Source organism: Rutidosis leptorrhynchoides, chromosome 9, assembly GCF_046630445.1.
Source record: "Rutidosis leptorrhynchoides isolate AG116_Rl617_1_P2 chromosome 9, CSIRO_AGI_Rlap_v1, whole genome shotgun sequence".
NCBI classification, from domain to species: domain Eukaryota; kingdom Viridiplantae; phylum Streptophyta; class Magnoliopsida; order Asterales; family Asteraceae; genus Rutidosis; species Rutidosis leptorrhynchoides.
Window position 1 is genome coordinate 37,335,255 of NC_092341.1, and position 27,504 is coordinate 37,362,758.

Sequence of the window (27,504 nt, forward strand, 5' to 3'; positions counted from 1 at the left end):
TGTGAAAATGCTTAATCCAGTTCTGATTATTGATATTTTCCTGGCTATCGTATCCTTCATTCTTCTTTTTCATCTCCCACCAGAGGAAGTTATTTTCTTCTACTATTACCTTGGAGTTGTAGTATTTTTCGTTCTCCCGTGTCTTTATATTGCTATACGCATCGATATACACGGTTTGTAAATTTCGGGGTTGTTATCGGGCTTTATATTTTCCATTATATTTCAGAGCTTCATGCTTTCGATTTCTCTTCCCGACCTTAAGTCAAGCGGATAATGGTCCAGAATTAGTAGGTATGGATTTTGAAATGAACATAGTTAATGTTCTAAGAATGGAATTGTAATGGCACGATCTTGATTTATCAAATTACCATAATATCCGGAAAAGACCGAATCATCAAGAAATATATTTTCTTGATATATTTAGAGATTATATAGAATGAAAGAGTTATGTAACATGGTTCATGATGAGGGTGGGATCTGTGAACCTTTATCACGTTCCATTAGAAACTCAGCATGACTTACTGTAATATAATCACGTTGATCAAGTGTCATTATATTATACTAATTCATGTTTCAGTTCCCAACAATACTTCAAAACATTCATATTTTAAACTTGAAGGTTTCAGAATTTAGAAACTAAAATAGTTTCTTTTATGATGTAATAAAGATAGCGTGAAGAGATGAATGATTTCAGATAAGAATAGTTATGAAGATATCTCCAGAAATATCGAGGATATTTATAATGAAATATACGATGATATCTTAGAATTTTTAATATCAGAGGATGATGCGGAAAATCTGTTTGTGAAGGTTTAGAATGAGGAGTAAGGTGTTTGCTAACGATTTTAGCAGACACTGAATCATTTGGATCCTTTGAAGGTAGATTTCGTCCTTGTGATTTGTCCACAGCCTCTTTCATGGTTTGCTCAATCCGTTTTCCAGTTCCAAACCTTCTCTTTTTTTTAGCTTTACCACCATACTATTCTTTATCATTAAACTTTTGACTGTTAACGTCGTTTACAGTTTTTGCTGCTTCATCAGCATTTTTCCAAAATTCGGAGGACTAGTTTCACAGTTTGGGGTGTTTTTCAGAAACTTCACATTCGAAGTATGTAAGTCTAGGAGATAGACATTATATGTTTATATATAACTATTGGCGTAGAATTGCTTCAAAATTCGAAATACTGATTGCTAATTCCTGGTAGTTGGTATGGCAATTACCGTTAGAAGATGTAGATGAGTACATGATAGGGTTTCAATGAGTATAAGGATTTTTCAGAAGGTCAAGGATCAATGAAGTTGTTGGCAAATTTACTGCTAATGTGGTGGAACATAAAAGGTTCCCCAGTAACAAGAACGTATACATCAAGATTACAATAAGGCTTAATCTAAAAAGTTGAAGTTGACTGATTGGAAGTGTGGTAAGACTGGATACTTTGAAAAGGGATTGCAAGATTATTTTCGGTAATAACAATGCTAAAGGATCTTTCACATTTTTTTTTTGAAGTCAAAGTATAGCTTTAAAAGATGTAGAGATCTAAGAATGATGTCACCCGTTAAATCTTGGCTTGGATTCTGATCCGTCAATATCAGAATATGTAATTGAATTTGTATGAAAACGATTGTATATCGCTGTGAGCATAGTTAATAATTTTTGAATCAAAGTTGAAGAATGTACAGTATAACATATTAATTGTGAACTTATATATTTCCCGAGTATTACCTACCCATTAAAGATTTCACAATTAATACTTTGTACAAAAGAATTTTTATTACCGTTTTTATGAAAATATATGTATGTATATTTTCTTCAGATGTAATACAGATTTAATGAGTTAATATCATATTAAGCTCATTTGATTTTTGGCTGGAATTAGAAATGAATTATCTCTAAAATATTAAAGATTACTTAATCTTTGTGGAGTATTTCGCTAATGAAATCAATACTTCATTATTTATTCTTATTGATATTCCTTGGTGAAGGATGTTGATGCTCGTGAAATTCTTGTGAGCCTTACAAGTCACATATGATGTTTTCTGGATAGTTTCGAGTACATCGAAAATGAAAATGTAAAATCAATTATGTAATTGAATAATACACTTGGTTTATTATGAAATGAAATTCATTAGATTGAAACAGAGATTGTAGTTAACGATGGTTAAGTTGTTAAGGAAGGATGTACATCATTGCATATTAGTAATATGAACTAACCGGGTAGTACCTACTAGTTAAGATTCACACGTAATAGCTTAGTACGAAAAGATTTATTTTGATTTCAAAATTCATATATATTAAATATACATAAAATTTCTTCAGGGAAAATGAGTTAATACTTCATCGGTTATTGTTGCGGGTATTTCTTGGTAACTACGGTGCGTATGACATTGATGCTCGTGGAACAGATTGTGAAGTTGAGGTTTGCAATGCGGATGTTGTTGGTGGTGGTAATGGTACTGTTGGTGTTGTTGTCGGTGGTACTGTTGATGCCGGCGATGCTGCTGGTGCTTGTAACCTTTGCACCATATTCTCCAAAGCCACTACCTGAGCACGAAGCTCGTTGACTTCTTCTACTACACCGGGATGATTGGCGGTTCGTACGAGCGGATGAATAAGATCCAGAATTTGAGATAGTATATTTTCGTGACGAGATACTCTGGAAATGAGAGAGAAAATAGTGTCTCGAACAGGTTCGCCGGTAAGTGCTTCAGGTTCTTCGCCAAGAGGACAATGTGGTGGATGGAAGGGATCACCTTCTTCTTGCCTCCAATGATTAAGTAGACTACGAACCCATCCCCAATTCATCCAGAATAGATGATGGCTAATTGGTTGATCCATTCCGGTTACACTATCTTTAGAATTCAGGTGAATATCTATATCGGAATAGTTGTCAGAGTTTAAGGAATTTGAACTAGATAGGGATCCATCTTGTATAATTAGGGAGATGATTTTTGATATGAATTAGATTATAGAATTTAGTTTGGTATTCTTCATTACATAATTTACATATGTATATATAATACCAAATTCCATAAATCACGGAGAAATTTTCGGAAGATGTCAGGAAAAGTTTACAGTAACAGATACTCTAAGATATGAATTTTTGTCTATACACTATTTATGCAATAAATGCAGTAAGACGTGTCTAGACTAGGAATGATAAGCAGGTAATTTATGACAAGAAATGATAAGCAAAACTTTTGACATGCAAACACAGTCGAATTTAGTATGTACTTGTGTAGAATTTAGTATGTACTTGTGTCCTTTGCGTTTAAAATAAAGTGCATGTATTCTCAGCCCAAAAATATATATTGCAAAAGCATTTAAAAAGGGAGCAAATGAAACTCACGCATATAAATCTAGTATGTTCAGTATTTATAAACAGTCGCATGTATTCTCAGCCCAAAAATATATTGAGTAAAAGGGATCATATGAAACTCACGTTATAATTATTGTAAAACAGTTAATAAAGCATTTGTATGTATTCTCAGCCCAAAAATGTAGAGAGTAAAAGGGATCATATGAAACTCACCTTAGCAGCATATAAAGTTGTTCATCGTAATGTGATCGAAACTCGGATTATCAAATAATCGTAGATCTCAACATATCAATATTGAGATTCAATATTATAGGAAAGTACGTAGACGTAACGGAGATGATAAATACTAGGTTTGATTCATAAATATATCCCCGAATATTGCCCATAACCTCCTTGGCAATAACCCATAGTTTCCTTAGTTATAATCGGTTTGTAACCCAAATTAAAATACCCATGTATCACTTGTTACAGTACCATACTACTAATTTAAAATTTTAAGCTAGAAAATATACAGATTGATTTATTTATGTGAGTGTGTGAGTGTTTTTTTTTAGTTCCTAATAAGTACTTCGTTCATATATATATATATATATATGTAAAATAATAATATAATAATATAATATATAATATAATAATAATAAAAAGGTAAGCCGCCAGACATAATAATAATAATAATGTTATGTCGACAAACATTACGCGTTTCGCGTAGATAGGTACGCTGTCCGCGTATGGTGTCTTCACGAAAGTTGTAGATTTTTGAGTTACGGACGTCTGGACACCGGAATCACCCTTTTTCGAGTCAGTATGATATAGTTATGATTTTTCTCGTGCAAGTGCACAGGTTTAGTGATTTCCATCATTTTATCTTGAAATCTTGAGATGAAATGTTGTAGTATTTTAGTGCTCATTAGAAATCTTTATTTTATCTTTATTTCATTTTCATATCATTGAAAATCCATAAAAACATTTTAACAATCAAATTCTATTATATCGAAAAACGTGCCCATACTAAATCGAATAACTATAGTTCTCTAAAACTAATTACATTCACATCTTTTTATCGAAGCGTTATAATAATTAAAAATCTATTATTTCGAAGAACGCTTTCATATATTTGACCTAAATCGAATAAATATAATTTAGTTTTCCAGAATTAGTTATATTCAAAATCATTCTTTAAAAGGTTTCATCTATGTCGTAAAAAGTTTTCAATATTAAGAAAACTAAATAATTAACTTTATCAAGAGACACGAGACAATCATTGTGTTGAAAGTTAATCTCTACTAACCTTTGTCCAGTAATCGTTAATTGACATATTTGTTCACTTTACCATTTATTTCGAATATCGTTAAAAAGAAAAGGTTTCCTACATCAAAGTGGACCTCTCAATAGAGACTCACGATCATACAATGTATCTGATAAATCAATCGTTTGATATTATCTTTTAATTCCGTTGATAATTATATTAAACCTATATCGAAACAAATACGTTCGTGTAAAGTATTATACGTCTAATACTTTGTTAACGTTTTCAAGTTATAATATATACACATATACATATATAATCATGTCCGTTCATATAATGGTTCGTGAATCATTGGAATTTGGTCGAGGTTAAATGAATGTATGAACATAGTTTAAAATTTTTGAGATTCAACTTAACAAACTTTGCTTATCGTGTCGGAATAATATAAAGATTAAAGTTTAAATTTGTTCGAAAATTTTCGGGTCATCACATATATATATATATATATATATATATATATATATATATATATATATATATATATATATATATATATATATATATATATATATATATATATATATATATATACACATTTGTTTGTTAAATTAGTAATTATAATAATACCAAAATGTTATTTGTAATGGTAAAAATGATAATAATGATAATACTTAATGTTACTAATAAAAATTATTAAAGTTAATAATTTTGTTAATAATAATATTGATGATAGTTTTTAATTATAAATCTCATAATGATAATATGAGTAGTTTTTGATAAAATGAATAATTTAGTAATAATGGTAGTGAAAATAATTTTTGATATTAGTACATAATACTTAGTAATAATAATTATAACAATCTTATTACTAATGGTAATCTTAATAATAATACTTTTATTAATAACAATAATAATTCCTAAATGTTTCTAATACTAATATTAATGATAATAATAATAATTCTAAAAATAACACTTTTATTACTAATGCTAATAATGATAATAATTATAATACTAGTAATAATAACAGTAATAATAATACTAACAATAATAAAATTAGTAATGATAATACTAATAAGTTTTGAATTATAATTATAGTACTTATAATAATATTGATTATAATAATAATAACAATAATGATAAGTATAATAATATCAATAATAATAATAATCATAATAACAATACTAATACTAATAATAATAATAATAATAATAATAATAATAATAATAATAATAATAATAATAATAATAATAATAATAATAATAATAATAATAATGATAATAATAACGTTTTAAAAATAAAAATTGCCTTTAAAAAGAGTTCCTAAAAGAAAAGCCCCAAACCGGGCTCGAACCCGAGACTTCTCGCTCACCCAAAACCTTCCTTAACCATCCGACCATTTGAGCTTTTCTGGAATTAAAGCAACCCAAAATATCAAAAACCCATTTTTCTGTTTATCCTATATCTTCATTTCCTTCACAAAATAATTCGACCAATTACCCAAAACTAATCATATCCACTAATTACCAATTTGATTTAGATTGTACAACTGAAACAGAAACGTTTTATATGTAGGTGAATCAACAAAACAGAAAAGAAATTAAACAAATTTAATAATTACAGCGTTTTTGAAGAACATGAACTCAAAACTTGATTTTGATATTAAGAACGTTTTAGACAAAGATCACAACACGAATTGTGTTTCAAATCACTCCCAAAATCTTTCTCAATTATCAATTTCAACTTAAACATTGAAACAAATACGAAATTCGCGAAGAACAAATATTTTGACTTTTTGAAAAATTTAGTTTGACTCGAGAATTAGGACTCGATACTAAAAATTGGCGATTGAAACTTTCCAGATAGTTTAAATGATGGATTTCTAACAAATCTACATTATTAGATTTTTAAATTTCATTTGAATTTGAGAATTGAGTAAAAAGTTTCAAGAGCAGAGGTAGTCGACGTGTTCTTGATTTTGTTTTTTAATTAAATTCGATTAGATGAAAAGCTGTAAAAGATATTTGTGATTTGTAATTGATAATGTGAAGTTGTATGATAGCAATTAACAGCTGGAATGGATTGTTTTATAGTAACTAAATTCGACATATTTTGTCAATCAGAAACAGAAAAAAAATAGTTGAAAGTGAAATCAAACTGATTTTGTATCTATTATGAATCAAATTTTGTTGTGTTATAAAGATTAGAGACAGTAGTATATAACCCGATCCTGATAGATAACAAATTGTACGATTTTTCCTGTTTTATAGATTATATTCAGTTATTGTAAATAATTTAATAATATATTAATAATAATTCTAATAATGTTAATAATAATAATAATAATTATTATATTAATAATAATAATAATAACAAATAAATAATAATAATAATACTGATAATAATAATTATTAATAATAATGTTCATAGTAATGCTAATAATAATAATAATAATATTGGTAATAAAAATATTAATACTAATAATAACAATAATAAAATTAAAAATAATAATAATAATAATAATAATAATAATAATAATAATAATATCAAATTAATACTTAATAATAATGATAGGAGTAATAAAAATAATGATAATGATAATTTTTAGTAATAATACTAATTATATTTATAATAATAACTTAAAATTTTAGTTTTAATGATTCTTATAATAATATTTATATTTAACATTTTTATTTTTATAATCATAATCTTTTAGTTTTAATAATAATAATAATAATAATAATAATAATAATAATAATAATAATAATAATAATACTAATAATAATAATAATAATAATAATAATAATAATAATAATAATAATAATAATAATAATAATACTAATATTGATATTAATATTAATAATAATAATAAAAGTAACTATAACAATTATGTTTTTAACCTGTATTATACTTTATGTAATATTTAATGATCATATTATATTATGTAATAACTTTTATTGAATATTTATTATTTTTAAATTTATATATATATATATATTACAATATACATATAATAATTATTTTACATAGAAATCATATATATTCAAATATAAATTCATTTTAAATTACACTCAATTATTTTGTATCTTATTTTACATAATTAATTCTATCACCTATATCATATAATATTTCAAATTATTACATATATATATATATATACATATATTTAAATATATACATATTTATTTACAAGAAATTGTTCGTGAATCGTCGAAAATGGTCAGGGTTTACTTGAGTCCATGTAAACAGTTCAAAAATTTTGAGATTCAACAATACAGACTTTGCTTATCGTGTCAAAATCATTTAAAGATAAAGTTTAAATTTGATCGGAAATTTCCGGGTTGTCACATATATGATTTTTATAACCACAAGCGAACTAGCCTAGTGGTAAAAATTTGACCACAACAAGAATTGGTGAAACTCCCGGAAGGTCTCAGACTTGAATCTCTCCTAGTGCAAAATAATTTTTTTTGTCACTACGGAGGTTCATCTGCGATGATTTCTGGCCATTTTCAAAGTTGGTCGGCTTGGAATTAATCGGTTCGCAATGCGAATTTAAAACTTCAATAGATCTGAAAGAGTATATGATTATTATCGAAATAAGTGATATAATTATTGTTTATTTTATATAATTATTGTTTATTTTACATGTCGAATAATCATCAAAATAATTTAAAGGGTTTTTTCAAACGTAAGCCTCCATATCATACGTTAAGTAACATTTGTTAAATTGATATTTTCCTAGGGGCGAATGTACTCACATGAGATTAGGGTCCTATGACCCCACTATTCTAGATATTTGTGTTATTATGTACTCTTCAAATTGTATATATGACACCACTAAATTTAGCTATAGGACTTCACATATTTTCAAGATTTATAATTCTTTTGATATAAACAACAATTAAAGTACCTTTAAAATACAATTAGCTTTAAATTTTTTTGGGGACCCCATTAAATATTATCCTGGATTCGCCACTGTATATTTCTTAAATATTAGAATTTGCAATTAATGATCGTGTAAAAATGGTAATTTATAATTAATATTTGAATTCACCGCGGAATATTAATATATTTATTTGGAGAGTAGCTCGTGATAGTTTGCATACAAGACTTAACCTATCACATAGAGGTTTAGAGCTAGAGAGGATCGGATGTGTGTCTTGCAGGGTCGGTGTTGAATCCTTACAGGATATGTTATTTAAATGCATGGTTGCAATGGAAGTTTGGCGAAGTGTTTCACGCTGGATCGACATTAGTTTGTCGATGTTCACCAATTGGGGTGCTTGGTTGTCCTGGCTTGAAGGAAGGCGGGCTTCAAAGGAGGTTAAAGAAAAGTTATTTGTTATCATAGCTTCCGCCGTTTGGCACTTATGAGAAGATACACGAACGATGTTTTATTTAGTTTCAAGGCATTGAAGAAAAATGTACTTTCTAATTCTATTTGTTTATTTTCCTTTAGTTGGTTGGTGTCTAGAGGTAAAAACGTTGTAAATTGGAACATTTGGCTCTTAAAGCCATTGTAAGTTTTGAGCTCGCTTGGGAGTCTTTTTTAATAAGAATTTTGGCATTTCTAGGATCTCTTTAGACGACATTGTTTGAGGGTCTAGCGATGGGAAGGTAAATTCTAAATTGATCAATATACGAAGAAATAAACTCTCACCTTATTCTTTGCACCACATTTCTTTTTTTCTTTTATTTTTTTATTTTTGAAAAGCAAATGAATTTTATTAATATATATGAAGACTGCAAAACAAAATTTGTTACACGATCATCAATGATACTATGTTGTAATCGAGAACTACAAACATAATCTAATATAAAACTCGAGATTTACAGATTAATTAGTGGTATATAAATTTTGTAAAAATCAGGTTGTGCCAAAATTCTTTATCCAGTGGCCGTTTTATTTGAGGAAGGAGGGATATAGGAACCGACATTGATTAGCCATTGATGTCACTCTAGATGCATTTTCTTGAATCGTTTCGAGATCCATTGGAAAGTTTTGAGTTGTATTTCATTTATTTATTTTCGTGAGATTTCAACAGTGATTACGAAAGATCTTTAGATTTCTGTGTTTCCAAAGAATATAACTGCAACACCACTTTGAAGCTGGCCAAAATTAACCATATTGTGATCATATGAGGTTGCGTCTTTGATGGTTTGAAGTGTTGTGTTGTTGAGATTCCATTAGTTCATGAAGGAGTTCCAAACTATTTTATCTGTTTTGCAAGTAACTAAAATGTGATACGTGGTTTCCAATTCATCGTTACAAAGTTCGCATCTAAGCGAATCCAATTCAATGCTACGTTTGTCAAGTTCAGTGCATACAGGAAGTCTACCGAGACGTGCGCTCTAAATAAAATTTCCATTTTTTGTCGAGATTGCTTTATTATGAATGGTACAAACATGTGGTGTTTCACGTGCTCAGTTCTACTTATCAATAGAGGCTCGTCTTTGTAGTGAGAATACCACTTGCACCACATTTCTTGGGATATCTTTGCACTACATTGAACATTTGATCCAAGAATTGAAGAACTAGACTGTCACCTCAATCTTGTATCGGTAATTTTTTAAGGAGATTGGACAAAGACTGAACGATTATCCGATAATTGTCACCTTAGCGCTGCATCAGCAATTTTTAAGGAAGGTTGAACAAAGACTGAATTTTTATCCGATAACTGAATAATTGAATATTTGGACCTTATTTATTGATAATAAATTTAATTTTAATGTATACTTATATTAAAAAGAAAAACATGAAGGTTAGGATGATCCCACTGTTTCATGTAATTTTATAAAATTTTCCTTATGAAGACGAAACTAAGAAGCTTCGTTCCATTAATTATTATTGAAGGCGGAAACTAATATGCATAGTTGGCTACAAATTTAATATCAGAAAGTCTTAACTTTGTGAATGCTTCTCTGTATCAATAGTAATGTATACTTGCGGTCCTAGTTCACCCTTTAAGAATGTTAATCTTGTGGTTCAGAAAAGACTACGATTGCATCACCTAGGTAGTTTGGGTGATTCTTTTGATTGGTCATGTGTGGTTTGCAATGGATTTTGTTATCGTGTTCTATCGAGTCGATTGGTGTATTTTCGGTCATGGGTTTTGTTTCTTTGATGGGCGCGTTTCAACTGTTGGTTCTCAATGAACACGCTGTTTGATGCTTCAATTGTTCGCATTGATTTGTTAGATGGTAGTCTTGTAGTTGTGCAATGTATGTGTCAATTGAATTTATCCAATGCAGTTGGTAAGGTATCGGGTTAGATCAATAGGTATGTCAATTTGACCGTAGATCATGTCAAATAAACAGTTGGCCTGTATCAATTGTAACACCTTTAATCATGTTGGATCGACCTATTATAATTTAAAATTTTCTTTTTCGCCAATAATAATAATAATAATGTATACATTTTACTTTTCTAGTAAACCCTAAGCATTATGAGTTAAAAGGAAGTTATTTTTTTGGCGAAAGAACCTTTTATACAACAAAACCGGTGCACTTCATTTGAAAATGAAGCCTCAAAACACCCCCCCGAAGAAAGAAAAAATACAACCGAGCACAAACAAACACAAACAACATAACAACAAGAGCTCACAACGTCAAAGGACGGACACAATTAAAGACAAATCACCTTAACAAACAAGGATACTAAATAAGAGATGGAAACAATCAAAAGGTCATGGCAAGATTCAAAACTATATTCGCACAATCAACAGTAACCAAAACAACTAAACAAAAACTCAATCAATATCCTTTACAAACACCGAGAAGTTCTTCATCTCCTCGCCTTGGATCAAAGGAAGTTTTGATTTGCGCTTTTAAACTGAATATTAAGTTATTTTTGTAGGTGTAGTATCACCGATAATTAGATTTAAATACTCAAATTTTCAGTACATGGTTTTCTAATTGTCTACAACAACTAGCTTTCTTACTAGATGCACTAGTTCCCCATCTCCCCAACTTTAGCCTTTTAAAAAATCTAAATTTAACGTCATTATAAATTGAAAACAAGTTATTTCCTAACTTTTACAACAATTTAATTTTGACCCAACTCTTATTATCCAATTTGTCACATTTGTGTATAACGGAGATGTTAACCATAGCGCTTACGACCATAGTTAAATCTATTATATTTAACATATTTATGTATTTATAACTCATAGTTGCTATAGAAAAACATTTATATGAAATTTAAATACTAAGATCCAGACTTTGTAAGCAAGTTTAAATTATTAAATATAATATACTAGAACTTGCGGGCATAGTCCAACGGTTCCCCCCATGTACATTGTATCATGAGATAGGGAGAGGTATTCGATCCTTAGGGATAGCATAATTTTCTTTAAAACAATTGAACACCAATAATGATGGTATATATTGACTCAATAAGGAGGTTTTACCGGATTCGTTCACGAACCTCTACCCAAGAACACTGCCCGAATGGATGCATGTGTTCTCGGGGACCATCGATCGGGTTCGGCTTTCCGCCCGAACATGTGTGATACGTGCAAATTATGAGGGTCGTTGAAATAAATTATCTACTGATACCAAAAATATCGTCGTTCAAATATATATATATATATATATATATATATATATATATATATATATATATATATATATATATATATATATATATATATATATACACTAACAGCGCTAAGAACTACGGAGTATAAAATAACTTATAATTAATATTTAAATAATAAATTATATAGCCAGTATCTTTAACGAATTGAAATTTAATAATGATTGCCTTATTAAATTTTCAATAACGTTTTGAAATTGTTGACGATACTGCGAGTTTGTCTAATTTAATGTTAAAGCAAATTAATCACTTTAATCCCAAATTAGTCAAGTAATTATGACAACGGATTATCATTATCCAAAATAAATATCGAGTCGGCATTTGTCAATTTTGTGTACATCCATCAATTAACATTACATATTTTTTTTAAAGATAATACTATAGTATTAATACTTCTAGCAAGAAACTAGAAGCAACGAACAAAAAACAATACAACTATAATGACTTTATAAGCAATTGTTCTAATTAATGGTATCTTTACATCTATTAGACAACCATGCATAAGCTTCTAATAGAATCAAAGATCTCCTCTTTTTCACTCGCTTTGCCAGAAAATAACTCAATTACAAAATCTCCAAAGAATCCATACCAAAGCCACCACAATAATGTACAACTTGTTGAGTTATGGAGTGCTTTAAACATAAAAGGGAAATAAGGAGTTGCAGGGAATCTCGCGAAATGCGAGATTGGAGTCCAGGACGCGAGAACTTGATCAGGGTTTGGAAACGATCAGATGCAGCAATCCCACGAAACGCGAAAGACTAGTCGCGAAACGCGATGGACTGTATTGGGCAGCAAGTTGCACGTATTGTTTCCTTATTTTGTTTACCACTATAAATACATTCTTATGTAACCTAACCATCCGGGCATAGCCTGGGTGGCCAGGGTGCCCCGCAAACGTCCAGTTGACCAAGCCAATTGACTGTTCATCTCAAATAAGGCGAATGTTCGATTTTTGAATCGGCCACCATTTGTGCTTGACGCTGGAACAGGGGTTGGTTCCGACCACACTTGCCTGGGACTGCACACGACCCGGTAGGTAGTTGGCATCCAAAGGGTGCACGGGGTTAAAGGTTCCCCGCCGATCTAACCTTTTTTCATCTCAAATAATGGTGTGCACGAAATAATAAGAAGAAAATCTCTTGTTCGTGTCCTTGGAGTAAACTCTTCTTCGTGTTTTGAGTTGGGATATAACCATTTTAAATACTCATGTCCTTTATATTTATTTTTATCGTTTCGTTTATTCGTTTGTTACTTGTGGATTGTGTGATTGTTGTAAATCACGAGTTATTGTTAAGGTCCACTACCAAATTCCTAACACCACTTATTCTTAATATGAGAAGAAGCAACCATTGATTAAACCGAACTAACCAATCGGTCAATGAGGCAAACCTTATGATATCAATATCGATCCACAAAGAAACTTTCATCCACATCTCTCTTGTAATATAGTACACGAAATGACGTGTGATTTAAGTCTTAAATACCATAATTACATTACATACTAGTTGCCTTCTAAAAAACAGTTACATTACATATGTAAGTATATAAGTAACGTACATAGAAATCTATAAACATATGAGTCGCAAAAGAGCTTCAACAAGGTCAAAGTTAAATAAAGTTAAAATGCCCAATATCCCAAAATATATAAGTTACTCAGAAAAAGCTTTACTAAACATTTATGTGAAAAGTAACCTCTCTTTTTTTTGGGGTAGAAAATATCAAAAGAGAACATAAACAAAGACATATATCAAACGAGTTTCACAACTCGTTTGGCTACTTTTTTCAAAAAAAAGTTGAAGTTAATATGAATTTTAATATTTGGAACTTTAAGGGCTATCCTTAATATTTAAATTTAGACTATTTGTAACGGTACCAAGTGACGGCGTCACTTGGTGATGTGGCGGAGAAGAAACGCCAAAATCCGGCGTAATAGGGTGTCACTTGTTGTGTTTCTTTGGTGTCAGTTGGAAAGTGACGGGAAAAGAAACATGGTGTTTCTTGTTTTTTATTTTTTTATTAATTTAAAAATATTATTTATATCTCCTTTTAATACTTAATCCAAATCCAATTATATTTTAACACATCATCACAATACTCCTAACAACACCAAAAAGAAACACCGCCACTACTCCACCCAAAAAAGAAATGTGTCATAGTCATCAAAAAAGTGCAAAAAGCAAGAAACACGAGCAAGAAACGCCACCCACCGTTACAAATGGTCTTATGAAATTATTATACTACTATTATCCATGTCACCTGTCATACAATTACATTGTAACACATTAACGTCATCTCAGCAACTTCTTCCTATCACTTAAACCATCACACTCTACGGCCCCACTATTAATATTTTTATTATTATTATGATTAATACTTTTATTTATTTAAACGGATATATTTTTATAATTATTTTTAATCAAACGGCTATTTTTTAATATTCAAACCAAATTTAATTATTTATTTATTTAATTTTAAAACGCTCCTCATCGACAACTCAATTTAGTGTTCGCCCCAAGGCTCCCACTCTACTTCGATTCTCCACTAGTTTCGATTTTTCCCATCTCCCACTCAACAACCCAATTTAGTGTTCGCGACAAGGCTCCCACTCTACTTCGATTCTCCACTAGTTTCGATCTTTCCCATCTCTCACTCGAACAAGACTCCTCAACAATACTAGAAAGCTCCAGCCCGCTAGGATTTTCAGCACAAATTCTTCAACTTAGTCATTCATTCGAAGGAATATCAATCATATACATGGTTCTCGTCATATACAAGCGACCAATAACCCGAACGCCCTTGATAACCTTCCAGTGTTGATCACTAAACACAATGTAGAGCCCTTAAGTACCAACTACCCAATCAAGATCAACTTCTCTTGAGCGTGGGAATGAACCTTATATCCTTCAATATCCACTCAGCACTAAATGTTCTAATGGCTAAGTCTCTAATACCCGTAGCATCAGGTACGCAACCAACTGCTAGACGAACCATGCCGGAATAATACTTGAAATTCATCATTTCGCCCTTCTACGGGACAACATGATAAAATGAACCCGAATCCAATACCCAGGCTCCGACAAGATCTCTTTAACAACACATCAGCGCATCCTCAATCAGTACAGCCGATGCACTCACACCGATTTTACATTCGGGCATTGCGACTTGAAGTGACCAACCTACTGAAAATTTCAATTGGTCTCTTTCTACTTCATGACGGGCTTGTTTTTGCACGTCCGATTTCTCCCCCGACCCTTTATTGGTAACACTTAGAGTCAAACCCGAATTTCCATCCGAATCTTTCCTTCTGATTCCTTATCTGAAATTTCACTAGCAGTTAATGATGAACCGGTAACGGGTGGGATAAACTTTTTTTTTTTTTTTGAAATCTCGAATATGGTGCTAGGGAGTAAAAGGTGTGTGTACGTGGAAATATTTACTACTCCTTTCGTCCTAAATCTATTGTCTAGTATTATTATTATTATTTTTTTTGGAATGTCATAAATTAATTGTCAATGTCCATAATAGATAAGAATAAAGATGTAAAGTTTTAGGTTATTCTTAAGAGTATGTATGTAAGACAAAAAGTTTTAAATTATACTGGATAAAATTGGAAAGTAAAAAAAAAATATAATGTAATTCATTTTTTAAATTGTGTGTTCTTATACTTATGTTTTTGTCTGAGACAATAATTTCATTTCTTAAACTATGAGTTTTCACATTCATTATATTATGTTACATGACATGACGTGGCTAAATTAGTTGAACAAATTGGTAATGTGGATATGATTAAAAACTTAATAACAATTTAATTAACCACTAGTGCAATGACCCGTGGAACCACGAGTTTATTTAAACGAAACAGTTTAATGATATGTTTTAGGTATTAAGTAAACGTAAATGCTAAAGTCATTTACTTTAATGACCCGTGGAACCACATAGTTCGACTAAGAAGCTCGTCACCTGAACATTTCATCAAACACCTAAAATGCATATTAAACAATCCACATCCAATAATAAGAGATAATGTTGGTTGTCATTTTATTTTAAAAGTGTAAATTAAATTATTATTTTAGAATTGGTTTCTAGCCTAACTTTTATACCTTCTCGTACTAAATTCAAAATAATTAATTAAAATAATTCAAAATTATTTAATTTTAATAATTAAAATAATAATTAATAAGATTTAATAATAATAATTAATTTATAAGCTTTAATTTTAATTTAAAATTATTTAGATTAATAACATCACCCATCATGCTTAAATTTTTTTCTTTTATTTTTTTCTAACAAAGAAATTAGTTTAATAATAACATTATCATTATAGGATTTTAATAGAAATTATAGATTTAGAAGTAAGTAATTCAATTCAGCATAATTGAAAAAAGGAGTTTTCTCATAAATTACAATGAGTTTTCTGATTTGTGAATTCGGTGGAGATTTTATAATAGTATAATCTTCAATGATCAAAGAGAGGGGATTTAATTCTTTCATATTCATTTTCGTGGTTAAAATTTAAAAGTAAAGCTATTATTTGTTGGAACTTATGGCATATATTAAAAGCCTTTGTAATTGTTTTCTAGGTCCTTACTAAAGTTCTTTATAAATTCCGGAAAAAATTGTGCATTATGCCTTTCTTATCAAATATCGAAACAAGAAAATCTAATGTCAATAGAATTGATGATTTAAAGAGGTTATGGGACCACTTGCTACATTTGTGTACCTAGTAGACACTTTATCCTTGGTATAGGTTTTATCCCAATTTAGTTCAATTTCATCCGTTGCGGTTACTATTGGTCGGTCTTATTCGATGAAGAATTTTCTCTATGTAAATTACATAATGTACAACTTCGTATAAGGTGGTGGCACGATGTTAAACAAATAATATTAGAGGACGATAAAAAAAATGGTCAAATTTGACTCTGATGTGATTTTCGAGATGACGTTTAGGTGGTTTTCGAGTATGGGAATTGGTCGCTCTTGATTTTACATTTCTATATGATATCATGATTTATTTATATGTACGTCAAGTGACTAATGACTTGAGGAAACCTTATGTGCTTCATAAAAAATTATTTATTTGATCTCATGGTTTGTGTTCTTAGACCCATTTGTGTTCTTTTTTTTTTTTTTTTTTAAAAGCAAGCATTTTATTAAAACCAGAGAAAGTTCATTTCGAGACATTCCATGCTTGATTACCGAATACAAGTTCATTTCAAGCTCTCCATAAAGAATAGCATCACACCCGCTTTACACTTTGCCAAATAATGTTTCCCGACGTTGAAGGCTAAGGGAAGAAAAAAGTGTTGTCGAATATTTGATCCATCGAAAGTGAGTTAATGTAAGGGAGATTCCACCACTTGAAGAATTGGTTTCAAATTTCAATTATGTTTGCACATTCGGTTAGACTGTGCTCAACTGTTTCTACATTATACTGTAAATCGGACACAAAATGGAATCTAAATCAATACCTCAATTATCAAGTTTAACTATAACTGGTATCCTCTTTTGTCTTGCTCTCCACACAAAGATCTCAACTTTTAAAGGAATAGCTTTATTTCTAAAGGTTTCACATTGGTTCGTGATATTTGATCTTTTCCCATCTATTAGTACGGTTAACCTTTTGGTTTTGAAAATTCCATTTGTGTTCTTAGACAATTTGTAATGCGGCGTGAAAGTTGCGACAACACCATCGCGTCACTCTGCGTCGTGATGGTGGCAAAATTTGCAGGCGTGATCATTTCATTATAATAAAAAATATGAGTGTGAGGTGCGAGTTGGCGAATGGGGTGGTGCCACGTTTCAATTCAAACGGCCATAGAGCCATTAATAATAAAAATAGATAGTAAATTTTCAAATGGCTATATACATTAATTTCAATATAGTTATATTATAAATAAATAAAAATATTAAATATCACAACAACAAAATTCAATCCCGCACATGCGAGGTATATGAAAGATGGAGACGTAGATAATCCTTCTTCTATCCTAGAATAAAGAGAAATCAACTCTCCACTCGGAGCGAAACACTCGCAAGACAAGAGAAAGTCCTTTATCTCTCTGTTCACCAGATAAATAGTTTCTTTATATATAAATACTACACCCCAACAACATATTTTCTTACAAAACTCTAAACATTTCTATCGATTTCTCTCAACATTTCATAACAATGTCAAATCCAAACCTAATGAGGGTGGTTCCACTAATTTCTACAATTTCGGGTCACCAATTTGCCCGGTTCGAGCTCAATTCCCCGCAAAATATCCGGGGTAATCGACCTTCAGGCAATGTCCCGCAACAAAATCTTATTCACAACTTCAATAACGCTCAATTTTTTTGCTTAGTTTTTACAACAATATCCATCACAACAATATCTATCACAACAAATTCTATTATAACAATTTCCATCACAATTCTCGAGCCGTGCGTTATGCCATTTCAGCTTCCATGTACGCAACTATGGTCACAATCACAACCAACTTTTACACCTCTAGATAACTACGAAGTGGAAGAAATTTGTGATGAAACCCACCACCACAAGTACAGGTTCGAACAAGTCATAGAAGAAAAGGAAAAGAAATTGCGAAACAATGACACTTCTACTCAATATATAGTACTCGGATATTAAGGTTGGATACTCAATTATCATTGGCACATGGTTTATTTTTGTGATAGGCAGAGACTACCTAATGTATAGAGTACCAAAATAAGCGTCCAACTAGGGAAGGTTGGAGAATTAAATCCTCTAGAAACTTCCTAATGTATAGAGTACCACTTGTAGGCTTTAAAACAACGAATAGGTTTCTAAGTAACTGATACTCTTTATACGAAGATTTTTGTAAATTTAAATTTTTTGGTCTTTCAGTTTTATCTACACAAGATTCAATGGATATTCAAAGACAATTCTTGATGGAAGTGTTAAGTAAGATGGTATCTACTTGTAATGGGAATAAGGCCCAGATTGAAAGCCGAAATAACTTCCTGGAGGGGAATTAGTCTCCACCAGCTTCATTCAAAGAACGAACAACAAAAGGTGCCTCATTCCCATTCAAAGAGCTTACCTTAATACCAATGAGCTAATAGCTCGGTGGTACCCGTAGTCTTAAAAGTTGGGGCCGCCATGTGTAAGCCTTTGTCAAAATGAGCGCAGGTTTGAGTACCCTTGCAAGTTTACAACCCTTGACAAAGTGAAATGATACTTGTTCATGTCACATGGGACGATGGGAGTATTATTTTATACACGACTCTTACGGGGTAGATTTGTTGAGTTTCCAAAGGAAACACGGGGTTTGAATGTCCCAGTCGATCTACACCTTTTTGCCAAGATCCTACCTAAATGAGTCCTATCAGTTTGCTTATTGCCCAAGTCAACCTTGTTGACCTGCCGGGTAGAGCTTCATGAACACCCAAAAACTGTGAAACCGGGCAAACAACCAACTCCCCACAATTCAGGATTATTAAGTGGCCGGCTGACTTCAGATGTCAGTTTGAAGATTTTCAAGACTTACTGATATACCACCCCTTGTGGTTCAAGATTCGTATATATAGATCATTATATAACTATATAGTAGTAACATACTCAAAAGGGGTATTGTGAGCATATATTGGGTTGACTAGCTAATGAATTAACAAACAAACTAAACCCACAAGAAATAGTGTTTAAGGAAATTCAATTTATTTGTTGAAAGAATATGTACAAATTTACATGTGGTGAAAGAGTCAACATTTCAATGAGAAATTTCTTAGATTCTAAATGAAAATCTATACAGCACTGATGGAAGGGTTTGATCCACCAATAAAGCTGACTAAATGTGCTTTTATTGATATATGTACAAAGACATAAGAACATGATAAACTGTAATATGTGAAGACAACACGTAAACTGGACCTTTTAGTTGCTGATGTCGAAGTACCTGGGATCCGATGGATAATGATACTCCGCATGTAACTGCAATATCAGACCAACATGGCTTATTTTCGTACAAATTTTGAATAATTGCAAGAAGCATGAAACAAAACGACTACATCAAGATGCAATCAACAATCGCCATTTGAGTCCATATTATTTCGCATAACTTATGTAGTACGCAGAAAAAAAATACAAAAAATACACTTTCCGAGTTCGTAACTGACTTATAACTTTATAATGCCATTTGTATAATATTCGACTATACCTCCTACCCAGTGAACACAACAACAACAAGTCAACAACAACAATACCCAATCCCACGAATGTAGGGTATGGGGAAGGTGGTGTGTAGACACTCATTCCTCGTACCCTAGATTAGAAGGAAGTCACTACTCCACCCGCGGGTATAGAACCCGTGACTAGATAAGATCGTCCCTCCCTCTACTCGAGAGCCAAGAGATTGCTTCCAAAAGGACCTCCGGCCAGAAATGCTCATCGAAAATGAAATAGTGCGGGCATACGTACCTGAAGAGTTATGTGCGCCTAGAAAAATGCAATCATACAAAGTAGCCATAAAAGAAGACACATATAGCAGTGATGCATAAAAGTATGAAAGATAGCATGGATAATATAAAGCGCAGAGATATGTAATATCAAGTAGACATACAAACAAGCAAAATACAGCAAAAAACCCATCCCCACACACACACACACATATACACACACCCACATACATATATGTATATGTATATATATATATATATATATATATATATATACACCCCTACACACAAAATCCTGTATAAATACCTATACCTAAACATGTATACCTATAGATACTTACATAGGTATATATACATAGGTATACATACAGACATACGTAGATACACTTAGATACATGTACCTAGGTACATACATACATATACAGATACAAACATAAACACGGCTACCCATATATAACCTAAAAAACATACACATAGATACAGAGGAATATACACGTATACATATAAACATAGGTACAAAGCGATTGGAAAATAAGAAAACAATAATGCAATGTACATCTATATAGGCAAAGTCAGATACCATGTAAAGGAATATACATACATACATACATACATACATACATACATACATACATATATATATATATATATATATATATATATATATATATATATATATATATATATATATATATATATATATATATATATAGTGGTGTTTTGGTTTGTTACGGGTGGTAACAATGAGTGGTGTTTTGGTTTGTTATATTCCTTTACCATGTAAAGGAATATATATATAAAATAAGAAAACAATAATGCAATGTGCATGAGTGGTGTTTTGGTTTGTTACGGGTGGTTGGCTCTTTGCTTGCGCAACAACTTCCACCTGGCATGCCTTTCGAGTTTCTGTCCACAAGGTTTTTTTTTTTTTGGCTCTATTTTCTGAGGCAACAACAAGCGTCGATTTATGGCGACTTGACTGCCGCTTAGAGCCTAAATTAATTTTCATGCAGGCTTTAACACCCTTGGAAATTTGATCTTACTATTTCCATGGAGTCCCATTTTCTTTTCTATTTATTTATTTAAAACGTATTTTTTTTTTTAATGGCCGGAGGTCCTCACGGAAGCAATCTCTCTGCCCTGGTGTAGAGAGAGGGATGACTTTCTCCTTCTATGGGTGGAGAATTTTTTCTTGACTCATGGTTAGAGAAATGACTTCTCTTATACGCTACGGTAGAGGAAGGATTGTCTACATCTCACCTCCCCATACCCCGCATGTGCGGGATTGGGTATTGTTGTTGTTGTATATATAAATGTAGTATAGCTATATAATATATAGTTATAGTTATAATATATATATATATATATATATATATATATATATATATATATATATATATATATATATATATATATATATATAAATGGTTGTAGAAAAAATATATACAACACTTTGAAAAAAAAAGGGCTCACGCGCCTATAATCTAGTTCTAATATGCCAAAAAAAAAAAAAAAATTTGTGTCACTTCCGGGCAAAACAAAAAATTTGCAATAATATCTTATTAGGAAATGGTCAAATGGGTCAAACTCTGTAAACCTATGTATTATCAATGCATAAAATCTCCAATATCATTTCTAATTTATATTTCAGATAAACAATGACAAAAAAATTTGTTTTCAATCATAGTTAGCACACTATATATTTATATGGATATAAAAGTTGTGGACATAAGATTCTTTGAGTCAACCCAACCTGACCATTTTAAAATTTAATCAACCATTTGAATCGAACCCATTTCACAACCACCTGACCCACCCATTTTGGCACCTCTAGTCAACATCAATCAAGAGCAATCCAACCGTCAAGATCACAAATATACGCTAGATTTATAACGATTTACATACCTTTCCTTCATCAGCATCAGAATGACGTTGAGGAAACACAACCCTCATGTCATTATACAGGTAAAACCGCCTATCTCCTCCAATCGTTTTACTGTTTTTTTCTGGTACAACAGATTCTTTGTTTCTTTGTACTGTTCTTGAACTTTTCTTGGAGAACGGGCATAGAAAACGAAGATGGAGAGCATAACGAAGGACCCCAGAATTATTAGAGTTTTCATTTGCTTTTGGTGAACTTTGCATGGATAACGCAGTCTTATCAGTTTGAGCATCAGTTGATACAACGCTAGTTTTAGAAGTTGGTGTTGTGGAAGCTAGTGTGATCTTCTGACGCAAAAACGTCTGAACTTAAATAAAAATAATTAGTTTTTACTTTTACTGTAATTTCAGCACGTTAATTACTATAATCCCATGCATAACGTTTGTAAAGACAGCTCCAAAAATTCAAGCATAATGTTGAGCAAACGAAGGTTTGACGTACCTTGGTGCCAGCTGGCATGTCACTCAAGTCATAGTTACAAAAGAAAGTATGAATTGGAGTCTTTTCAGGGTTGCTAAGGACCTGCATAAACCGATAAAGAAATTGAATGTATAACTACTTCATATTAAAAGTAAAACTATTTCCTTGTGCACTACAAAATCAACAACTTTAACTTCAAAATTGTATCTAATAACAGATTAACAAAATACCAGCTGTATGCGACCTTTCATAGGTACCCTCAAGCGACTTCTTTCCGCTTGTGATTCGTCGTTCCCCTTCATTTTTTGACCTTTATGCTTGTTTGATGGTAACTGACCAGCAAGATCAATGGATGAGTAGTACAGTAAAAAGTTATCTCCATCTACACTGGTTACTGCAAATGGAAGCTTCTGAGGATGTGGTGAAAAACTTCCCCCCGTAATGTTTAGAACTGCAAGGAACCCATCTATTTTCTGCAGAATTAAGAGTACCAAAGGTAATTAGAATCAAAACATGTATTAAAAAAAACATCGAATACTTGATATATTTTGGATAAAGTACGACACTTCCAAACAATCCTTGTTTACTTTCCACTTAATGATCTGTTTCTGTTTCTGTACTGTTCTTAATTCATAAAGTAAAATTGTTATTTCTTTGTCACTTAATCTGTCACTGAATCTAAAAATTGGTCTGTTTCCAGGAGACAGAATCAGACACCCCTTCAGAATAAGGGCGTGTTTACTTACCACTTAATGGTCTGTATACAGCTCTTAATTCAGTAAGTAAAATTGATGTTTCTTTGTCACTTAATCTGAAAATTGGTGTGTTTCCAGGAGACATTGAATCAGACACCCCTCCAGAATAAGAGGCAAATGAAAACAGAGGCAAATTCATATAAAAGTAAACAGCCAGCATATGAAAACAGAGGCAATTTCAGAAAGAAAGAAAAAAGTAAATAACCCCAACTGACCTGACAGACTGCCCCAGAAGCTAAACGACCCGATAACAACGACTCCTCAAAGGAACCAATCCAAGACCTTCTCATTTGCAGCCCACTTAGAGTCCTACATAACTTGGGAGATTGGCTCAAAAAGTTTGAATCTTGACCCAATTCAGCCATCATTTCAATCATACTCTCATGAGTATTAAGATCAACTTTTCTAACAATCCTTAAATCTTCATCTCTTTGAAAGGACATAGTATCAGATATGGTCCCATCAAGAGACAACTCCATCTCCTTCAAGCATATACGATTATCATCTAAGTCATTAATGATAGCCCTACAGGGTTTCGATGCTCGAGAGAATTTTGGACCTAGTGGAGACAATGAAAGCGGAGACGATACCATTTTTCTCGAAGGTATGGCTATTGGTGAGTTCAATGACCTTAACGCAGATTCTATGCTATGATTACTATCCCCACCTGGCGAAGATGAAAACGAACCTATAGATTGAATATCAGCGTTGTCAAGCAAAGGACCATCAGTGTTCTTCCCATAAATTACACTTTCACCATTTCTCCATTGTTCAAAACTAGATGGAGATAGCACAAAAGGAGTCACGAATTTAGCATTATTCTTACGCTCTTCAAGAGCAGCAACAAGATTCGTATCAGGCCTAACAAGAGAGCCATTTCGAGACTCATTATCAAACTGATTTGACAGAATTAATGAAGATAACCTTTTCCTAACTAGAGTATTACTAATATCCGTCGCATTATTATTTTCAATACTACTTTCTAGACTAGGAGAAAGACTATTATCAAACGCGAAGCCAGAAGAACTTGATGCCTTTGACTCAAATCCCACTATTCTAGAAACAGCAGTTTGAACATTTCGTCCTGTTTTTCGAGTGAACGTTGAAATCTTATCCGTTGAACTAAGTTTCTCCCTCGAAATCTCCCCTGATACACGATTAACATGCAATCCACTCATGTCACAACTACTTAATCCATTAAAACAAGGTGGAGATTGGACCGCAGTGTTAAATGCTGCTGTGACATCCTCAGCAATTTTGCCTGATGAAGAAACTTGAGGCAATCCCATTTTTTACAGACTTTTTATTCCCTTTGTTCTAAACTTGTGAAAACCTTTACTTATTCACTACAACAAACTTGTAATCAGCAATACAAATTACTTATTACCTATAAAGATCTATAATACACATACAATACAAGTATACAACATAAGTTTAACACGAGTACCTAACTGAATTTCATGCCTATAAAAACTTAGTTAACTACCTATATCAATTCTAACCATTCCAATCTTTGCAACCGCCCCTTCAAACGACAGTGCAGGTATTTCCAAACCTAATCCAAACGTCCAAATCGCACAAGTAACACAATCAATAATTCTTTGAGTTTTGTATGTGGAATAAGATCCAAAATCCATTGCTTATTCCACTAAATGGAGTCCAGAACCTGGATTTATAATCAAATCAAATTAAAAGTCAGCCAAATTAAATCTGTATTTACTTACAGCTAATTAGATAAACACACACTATGATTTAATTATCAAATTATCAAACATCACATTCAGTTAATTAGAGGAACTACATAAAATGCACAATGTTAAATCATTACTCCATATGATTTAATTATATGCACTTCCATATATGGAAAACAATCTCTGAACATACAGTTATCTGTATAGATGCATAACACAACTTTCATTTAAGTAGATACAGTCATTAATTAATGAATATGACATGATCTTAAACTCAGTACATATATAGATATATAGATATCACACAGATTCAAATTTATATAATCACTAATGTTGAACTAGTCAAATTAACTTTTCAGACATCAAATTTTCAAACCGAATTTATTCAAATTGAAACAGATAAGAAGTCAAAATCAAACTCTAATTTCACTAGTCGACGCCAATTTTAATCTCTTAATTGAAATTTTAAAGTATATGAACACATAAACAATAACAAATTCAAATTCACCACTTAATTGAACAGCGAGAAGGAAATTAATGAAGATGATAACATAATCACGTAGATAGAAACAGAACGAACCAGTGCAGATTACGATCATGTATTTGCGATTATAAATTAAACTGGCGTTTGAATTTAATATTAATTTTTTATTTAATTTTTGGATAATTTTGTGAAATATGAAATTGGAGGATGAATCGGAAGTATAGGATTAGGTTTTTGATGAATTACAACTAGTAATGGATGATAATATTCAAACAATAATTTGTTGATGGTGAAATTGTGAGTAAAATAAAATTAAAATGAAAAATATATATAAAGAAAAGTGTGAAAGAAAATTGTTGATATTGGCAATGAAAAAGCGTAAGGCAATGGGTAAGGTAACCAAAGTATAGGTAGCCCTTTAATACAACTACTACCCTCCATACATATTAACTTCCGGTTTCTAAAAATTTTTTATTTTTTTTTTTCTTTTCATGTCGCCAATTTTTTGGTTGTTCACATTGATTTGATATTATTTAGGTTCAGTTAATCTAGACAGATTAATTAAAGATTATGTTAAAAAGAATATAATATAGAGTCCAGACAAATATATGCATGAATATGCAACCAATGGGTAAAAATTGATATAATATGAATGATTTTTATAATGGAAATGATTCTTTTGTTTAATGGTACATTATCTATTATCTATATCTATATCTATTATCAATTTCACTCGTCAACATTAGAAATATCGAAATCAACACCAAAATTCTATAATTAACTCATAATTAAACACTCTCTATCATAGCTAAAACAATACTCTTCTTTATATACAATGTACACACAATAAAGCATCAAATACAAACAATTAAAAGTGAATGGACTCCACTATTTCTAAGAGTTCTCGCCAAATTCATGGTGAAAACGGGTAACTAATGTGGGTAACTAAGATGTGACTATGGTCCATTACGGGTAACTATGGGTAACTAGCAGGTAATGATGGATAATGAAACCATAGAGAGTGGTCTAATAGGGCTTGTAACGCCTTTAGACATTAGAGTGTTACAATTTCCGTCACAAATTTCAAGTCGAAGACTTATGTATGATGTTTCTTTCGGGTGTTGTAGCACGAAGATTCGTGAAATGATGGTTCAATAGTTTCAATGGTTCCGATTGTAATATTGGTATTTATATAAAGTCTAGCTCACTAGTATAATCAATAAATCGTGGATTTTGTCAACTAAGACGTGGTTGTGCTTGATACAAGTGTAACTCAATTAGATCATTTGATCTATTCTAATAAAACTTTCGTTTTTCGAAAAAAAAAAATTACAATAAATTAACTTTAAAGATAATAACATGAAACTCTTTTACACCAATCGTGCTTTACAAGTGTAACTCAATTAGATCATTTGATCTATTCTAATAAAACTTTCGTTTTTCGAAAAAAAAAATTACAATAAATTAACTTTAAAGATAATAACATGAAACTCTTTTACACCAATCGTTACACTGAATGTGACGTGAAGAAAAATTTGAAGGTTTTAGAAGGTTTTTGGGGGCTTTTAACTATGATGTGAGAATGTCAAATTTTGATGAGTTGTAATGATAGAATAAAATTTTTTGTAATGATAGAAT

At 31.3% G+C, this 27,504-nt stretch overlaps 2 protein-coding genes across 3 annotated transcripts in view; both read right to left on the reverse strand.

Moving 5' to 3' along the window:
- Nucleotides 1–27,504, reverse strand: part of LOC139867335 (CASP-like protein 1F1) — a 57,911-nt gene that overhangs the window by 15,180 nt on the left and 15,227 nt on the right. The gene's annotated exons all lie outside the window — the stretch shown is intronic.
- On the reverse strand, nucleotides 19,823–26,221 carry LOC139865824 (uncharacterized). 2 transcript variants are annotated; one of them, XM_071853929.1, is made up of 6 exons: nucleotides 25,963–26,219; nucleotides 23,907–25,357; nucleotides 23,167–23,409; nucleotides 22,958–23,038; nucleotides 22,480–22,818; nucleotides 19,823–20,110 (listed from the first exon to the last, which is right to left on the reverse strand). In XM_071853929.1, exons 2-6 carry the CDS (start codon nucleotides 24,978–24,980, stop codon nucleotides 20,054–20,056), a joined length of 1,794 nt encoding a protein of 597 aa, XP_071710030.1. In that variant the 5' UTR covers nucleotides 24,981–25,357; nucleotides 25,963–26,219; the 3' UTR covers nucleotides 19,823–20,053. The 2 variants fall into 2 exon arrangements, with proteins under 2 accessions (XP_071710030.1, XP_071710032.1); XM_071853931.1 differs by lacking the exon at nucleotides 19,823–20,110 and adding an exon at nucleotides 20,129–20,614 and having other exon boundaries at nucleotides 25,963–26,221.

Bases quoted from the DNA above. Each gene is read 5' to 3' on its own strand.
- LOC139865824 (XM_071853929.1), bottom strand. From the start codon at position 24,980: ATGGGATTGCCTCAAGTTTCTTCATCAGGCAAAATTGCTGAGGATGTC. The intron at 23,410-23,906 runs GTCAGTTGGGGT...TTAATTCTGCAG, and splicing joins CTTCTGGGGCAGTCTGTCAG to AAAATAGATGGGTTCCTTGC. The intron at 22,819-22,957 runs GTACGTCAAACC...ATTTAAGTTCAG, and splicing joins ACATGCCAGCTGGCACCAAG to ACGTTTTTGCGTCAGAAGAT.